The sequence below is a fragment of the Nuphar pumila genome, chromosome 13, assembly GCF_984573655.1.
Source record: "Nuphar pumila chromosome 13, dmNupPumi1.hap1.1, whole genome shotgun sequence".
Classification (NCBI taxonomy): domain Eukaryota; kingdom Viridiplantae; phylum Streptophyta; class Magnoliopsida; order Nymphaeales; family Nymphaeaceae; genus Nuphar; species Nuphar pumila.
Genome location: NC_143261.1, coordinates 52,410,726 through 52,417,360, shown reverse-complemented (window position 1 = coordinate 52,417,360; position 6,635 = coordinate 52,410,726). Strand labels below are relative to the sequence as shown.

General features: G+C 38.5%; 1 protein-coding gene across 3 annotated transcripts; it reads right to left on the bottom strand.

The window, feature by feature from the left end:
• Positions 1–671: 671 nt before the first annotated feature.
• Positions 672–6,393, bottom strand: LOC149818377 (uncharacterized). 3 transcript variants are annotated; one of them, XM_089985059.1, is made up of 5 exons: positions 6,204–6,393; positions 5,933–6,123; positions 2,364–2,593; positions 2,018–2,122; positions 672–910 (listed from the first exon to the last, which is right to left on the bottom strand). In XM_089985059.1, the coding sequence occupies exons 2-5, from the start codon at positions 6,100–6,102 to the stop codon at positions 696–698; spliced, it is 720 nt and encodes a 239-aa protein (XP_089841185.1). In that variant the 5' UTR covers positions 6,103–6,123; positions 6,204–6,393; the 3' UTR covers positions 672–695. The 3 variants fall into 3 exon arrangements, with proteins under 3 accessions (XP_089841185.1, XP_089841186.1, XP_089841184.1); XM_089985060.1 differs by having other exon boundaries at positions 2,326–2,593; positions 5,933–6,393; XM_089985058.1 differs by having other exon boundaries at positions 5,933–6,393.
• Positions 6,394–6,635: the final 242 nt, after the last annotated feature.

Genomic DNA, 6,635 nt, shown 5'->3' with positions numbered 1-6,635 from the left:
ACATTTGACCAGCAATTTTCACACCAAATGCAACTTTTCAGAAGAAAGTTGCTTCACAACCCTCCCCCTGGGAAACAAGTTTCACATGAAACAACACTCGGTCTGTGTGAAACTTGTTTCATGGAGCAGCACGTGAAACAAACAAACACCTAAAGATGCCACTTTCTCAAATTTTGTAGGGCATGGATGCCAAACGGAAAATTTGAATTCCATGAATTGGCTTTGAGAAGCCAAAAGAGTTTCGTGCCAAGCTACTGCAAGTGAAAACCTTACAAAGACAACTTAGTAGTGCCCCTCTATCAGATAATTGGTAAAGAAAAAAGTGCTTCTGTCAAAAGTCCATGATGCTCTATCTAATGGTATTGGGATTCACAGAAATGGATGATTGTTTAACTCATGAATGTTCCTACCCCAATTATGCAATTAAACACTTCCCAACGTGCGGCCTAACTTCCTTAACAGAGGTTATTAGTGGCTGATCATAACTTCCTATTGTTAATGCCCGGACAAATACCTGCATTGATCTGTGGATGCAAATGATACATCTGTTACAGCACAACTCAATCTTACAAATTCTTGTCATTATTATGGAAAACTGTGGATCAATTCGAACCATTTGACCATCAAATCTACAATGAAATTTAGTTGATCATCATTTGACAACTAGATACTTAGGAAATAAATGATTAAACTAATCACTCCAAAATACAGCGTCTATATTCTGAACATTTTCCAAAAAAGGGGTTCCAAATCACGAGGGAGGGACAAAAACATAATGCAAATAAGAAAAGATCCACTATCATCGGCCAAAACATTTGAGTATAGAAGATGTAAGAGTAGATGAAAGGAACTTCAGTCCCGCAGATCCTCCGGGGAAGTAAGAAAGGGCGTAGTATGTGAGAGCTAGTACCTACAAAGAGTGAATAAGAATAAATTCCCTATATAGACAAGAATTCAGTACAATTGAAAGAAAAGAAAAGGTAGAATTTTAATAAAGTGTTGAGTATCTAAATTTTGGTAAAACTCTAGTATACAGAAAAATTATCATTTAAAAGGACAAAAAGCATGCGATAATCCTTATACGTGGAAAATGGTATGTTATAAAATGGGAAATCTGTTTTTTTCTTGATTTTCTTCTGAACTAACTAGGACTTGATATAGGTCACAAAGATGATAAAGATTTTTCTAATGCTGTGAAAATATAATTTACATAAATTGCAGAGATCATTTTGTTGATAGTAACAGTTGGTTGTAAATGATGATCATTGTTTACACCTCACTGACATGATGATGATCATAGTGCCGGGCATGATAATGGCAGCAGAAGTAAAAAAATGTGGCACTGAAGAGATAATAATGACAATGGAGGTCAAAGTTTAAGGTTGCCAGACTAGGAAGTGGAAGCGGGATAAGATATAGAAAGCGGAAGCGAGAAGCGATGCATTTTAAAATATATAGGAAGCGGGAAGCAAGAAATTAATATATATATATATATATATATATATATATATATATATATATATATATATAAGAATTGAATGGGAATCAAAATGAAATGCAAATAAAAACTAAAATAAAAGTGACTATTCTTAAATTTCATGATTTTTTAGTGTAAATTAAATTTTTAACAAAATCTAAAAAGATGACGGTCAATTTAGCGAAAGCACATGGAAGTGAGTGTGAAGTATGAGAGAAAACACGTAAAAAATATGAAAAGTAGAGTGAGAAAACATATAAGAATAGATGAAGAGTATTGAAAGTATAGGAGAAGCATGGAAGAATCGAGATTCTCAAGTTTCGGAAGCAGTATTGTGCTTCTGAAGCGAGTTTCTGATAAACTTTGAGTGTGAAACACAACATATTCATGGTGTTCAATCATGGTATATAATGGCAGAGTCAAGAACAAGGACAAAGTGGGATAAGCTTCCGGTAACTCTGGGTCAAACACAACATATTCATGGTGTTCAATCATGGTATATAATGGCAGAGTCAAGAACAAGGCCAAAGTGGCATATACCTGTAAAACGGAAAATAGCACAGAGAGAATGTAACTGTGAAGCACCATTGACACATAGATGGTACCCACCATGCAGCCTATGAATCCCAGTGTGAACGGAAGTCTCTGCAACATACAAGAAACAATTTCAACAGATCAGTTTACACACATGACGAGGACCAAGTAACTATCACCTGTAACACAAAATTTCAAAATCTACTGCAGTCTAGGATACCTTAACACATCAGGCAATTAGAATCTGATTAAAAATTTTATACAGGAAAGAAAGAGTAAATTGCCCACTAATAATAAAATAGAATTCCATGCACCTCTCTTGAGGTCATGTGGGAGAGCTGATTCTTCGGACCTTTGAGTGCGAAAAATGACCCGATAATAAAGATACATCCAAGAGTGAAACATATTGCAAACTTCTGAGGCATTAGCACCATCACAGGAAGAAATATTGAGAAGGAGATGAAAATGAAGAAAACACCAGTTGCCAAGAAAAGCCCAAAGTACATCAGAGATTTCCCAGATGGCACAGTGCTAGCAGCAGATTGCAGGTTGCCGGGTAGATCACGGACTCCTTTTGAAACCCTAGAATAGAAGCAAAAGCAATTATTTTAGTCAATATACCCACTACCATTGTTATCACAACAATTTACTAGCTGAACACAAAACTTGAATAAAAGAATTTGACCCACAAAGAAAAACAGAAAAAACAGTCAATCTATTAAGATAGTTACAACAATAAACTAGACATGGAAAAAGAATGCATCATGCACAAGCCAGTAGACAGGAACAAAGCCCAACAACTTCAATGATTATTGTATTGACCTTACTAATCATGTAATTGGCTCTAAGCAGGTCTAAGTGATGAGAAGATGAAAACTCATGGTTTAACCAGGTGATAGGCCATCATATGCAAAATAAATATGCACCAAAAACACCAAACAGGATACAAGATTAAGGTGCCAAGTCCTGAAAACAACTAGACCATGCCTCAAGCAAAACCATCAGCTGGGATAGTCTTGAGATGTTTATACCCAAACAAAGAAACATAACTGGTATATAGTCAAGACTTCAAGTAGCAGAGATCATATCATAACCATTAGCAGCAATACAACCAAAGGGTCCAAAACTGTTTAGATGTATGTGTTCTCGTAGACACTAGCTTTATTGGGCTTTTGCACATGACTGGGACATTGAAATTGTCACTTAAAAATGCAAGCTCCTCCTAATTTTCATTGACAAAAGAATCAGTATTATACCTCTCCTTGAAATTCCAATCACACAACATTTTGTCCAGAGGCTCAAATATTGCTCCTGTACTAAAACCAAGTCTATGGAACTTCAATTTGAAGCTAACAGCTCACATAAGTGCATGAAGATTTAGCTATTTTCACAAAACCAATTCCATCCTTCTGGTCTTTAATAAAACCAAAAGCCACAACTCAAATGCTAAAAACTATCCCTAGAGAACCACAGACTTATTTCAACCCTATCTTTTCGTATTTTTATGTTTCAAAAAGGGCTGCAATAACTTCTTACCATTAAAGGTTGTAAACATGAGAGAAAATATAACCTCAAGCATATTAGCCAGGCTAGATATCAAGGATTCAAGATCTGTTTGTTAACAATTCAAATGTTCTCTTGGCACTTGTGTGAATCCACCACTTGTATGTAGCAAAAGAAAATGTACATGACCATCTGTAGGGATGGCAATGGAGTGGGGGGGCATTTGGACCGGGGATGAAGGGCATGAAACGGGGATGGACTTACGTTTTCCCCCGCCCCGCCGTGCCCCGCCCCGCCCCCATCCCGATCCCCGCCGTGCCCCGCCCCCATCCCGATCCCCACCGTGCCCCGCCCCCATCCTGATCCCCGCCTTGCCCCACCCTGCCCCCATCCCCAATCCTTCTAAGGGATGACAATAGACCGAGGGGAAACGGGGCCCCGCCTCGCCCCCATTTGGACCGGGGATGAAGGAAATTAAACGAGGATGGAGGCGGGGTGGAGGTTAAAATCCATCCCCATGCGGGGATGGAGGTTTGGATTTTGAGACGGGGCGGGGGTGGTGACCTTGTCCCCTGCCCCCGCCCCCGCCCCGGTCCACTGCCATCCCTAACCATCTGGGGATAAGCACTTGGGAATATCTAACAAACTTATACCTAAGGAGATTCTTAACCAGTACTTTCTGAAAACACATTGTTCATCTACCCAATTTTTGTGCAAACTAACAAAAGTAACATGATTAATGGAGATAGAAAAGACAATCTTCAAACAACATTGACTGTTACCATAAGCACACATAGCCCTTTATGCAATTTCTGAGAGAATCACGGACAACCAACAATTATTTCAGGTTCTCCACAAAAAAGCAGCAAGAATCTTTCAAAACATGAAATTGAAACCAACTAAACAACTTCTGCTATTATCATCATCAAAATGATTCTTGCAGTCAAGAATAAGAAAGAAGAAGAAATGAAAAGAAAAACATATCCCTGAAATCATGTACCATGAGATACTTTAATAAATGTAGAACCAGGAAAGACTAGTCATGGATTAATTGGTCTTTCCAATAAGAGAAACTATTGTACCATGAGATACTGGAGAGGAGAAGAGAACAGAGGCAGGCAAGTTTAATAGAGAGTAATGATAAGCTGGGCCCAAAGTGTATGCGGTTGTCCAGAGACTCCAGACAAGGGGCAGTCAAAGAATTAAATAGAAAGTTTGAGGAGAGTTTTGAGAAAGTAGACTACAGTTTTACAGGTGACAACACAAAATTGCAGCAACTTTTTCCAACCTGAGTTCATATTAAGACGATCATTTTCATATAAGAAACAGTATGAGAATTTATATAGCTAACACCAATGAGAGACCATACCAAGAAGACGTTAACCAGGCTCACAAAACCGATTTCACACAGAAAGATTCAAAAGTCGGAAAACAATGAAAAATGCAAATTACTCTCTCTCTCTCATGTTTGCACACTATATGACACAGACTCTTCTAACAGGGCACCACACCTGTGTCGCACCCGCACCCAAGCAGGTGAGACACTTGGACACAACTTCCTTTGTGTTAGGTGAAGTCAACCACACTGAGGTCCATTTCTACCCAAAAGTAGATTCAGTTAAACTTAGTGTTAACTTAAAACTGTTAAAATTTATATATATATATATATATATATATATATATATATATATATATATATATATATATATATATATATATATATATATATATATATATATATATATATATATATATATATATATATATATATATATATATACACCCTCTCCGCACCCAAGTTTTTTTAAAGTGCCGCATCGCTGCATCCGTAGCCACACCCGCACCTATATGACATAGTTTGCACATCCAAAGCTTGAGATTTTAGAAGAGAAGAATTGAATAATTGGAGAATTTTCTGAGAGGAATCGCAACATGAGACGATCAACAATCGGATTTTAAGAACGAAATACGAAACTTAAAAAATATTATTCAAAACGCCTCACATTGCAACAAAAACCTCACAATTGAGTCAATCTTCAAATGGAAAAAGAAGAGCGGAACAAAAAAACGGACCTACAATCAACAAGCAGTTACCTACTCACCTACATTCTAACACACTTCAAAATTCATAAAACAAGGTGAGAAACATCCAGAGGAAAAAAAAGAAGAAAAGAAAAGACATAATTATTCATACAAATCCACATCCAACCAGGAAATTTTCAAAAAATTAAAAAGTACGAGAGCTAGAAAACATATAAAAAGGAGAATCGAAACCCTAACCCTAATTCCACCACCTAAAATTCAGCAGAATACCTGAAGCCACCTCAAAATTCCCAATTCATACACCAAAACTATCAAAAAAAAAAACAGGAGATACAAGAAAGAGGTAAAAACTAAGATATAGTAATCCATTCTTACACATCGAACGTCCCGGAGACTTTATCGTTGGCCGTCCGCACGGCGGCCTCGAGATCGAACCCGAATCCCGACGATCCGGCGTCCTCCGACGACCGCGACGCGGAGTAGGAGTTCCATTCGGCGAGGAGGGAGGCGGGCTTCTCCTGTTCGGCGCTGCTCGGCCCGCCCATGAACCACGTCTGAGCCGTCTTCTGCATATCGGAAGCGAAAGTTTCAGGGGAGAACCACAAGGAAAGGGATCTAATTCCCAATCGAACGTTGGAAATTAGACCTTTCTGAGAGTTGGGGTTTTAGGGGTTTAGGGCAAAGGCAACGGAGAGGCCACGTCTCGGCAGGAAGACGAAATCCTCGCCGTTCATGGAGGATTCCGATGAACGAGATCGGAGGAGTTCCTGGGCGTTTGCGAGTGAGATATCACACTACTTCCGGTTCCGGGTAGTGATGCGTTGAAGTGAACTGTTTCTGCGACTAAATGAAAAAAGTTGTCACGAAAAGAAGGTGAATTTAAACAATAAGTACTGATCTGAAATTCGTCCAGGTAGGTTAGGATAGAGGAAGACTGCCTTCTCTTCTACAGCTGGTAGCATGAAAGGTTAAGCTTCACTTTTTCGTTTTACAGAGGTTATATTATAGAAAATTAAAATCCTAACCCAAAATAGTAGTTTGGAGATCCGACCCGGATCCGAAGCATATTGCTCGCAGA

Excerpts from the sequence above, each read along its gene's own strand:
- LOC149818377 (XM_089985058.1), bottom strand. The coding sequence starts at position 6,129 with ATGCAGAAGACGGCTCAGACGTGGTTCATGGGCGGGCCGAGCAGCGCC. Across the intron at positions 2,594-5,932 it reads GTCTCCGGGACGTTCGATGT|GGTTTCAAAAGGAGTCCGTG; the intron begins GTAAGAATGGAT and ends CTTCTATTCTAG. Across the intron at positions 2,123-2,363 it reads GTCATTTTTCGCACTCAAAG|AGACTTCCGTTCACACTGGG; the intron begins GTCCGAAGAATC and ends TGTATGTTGCAG.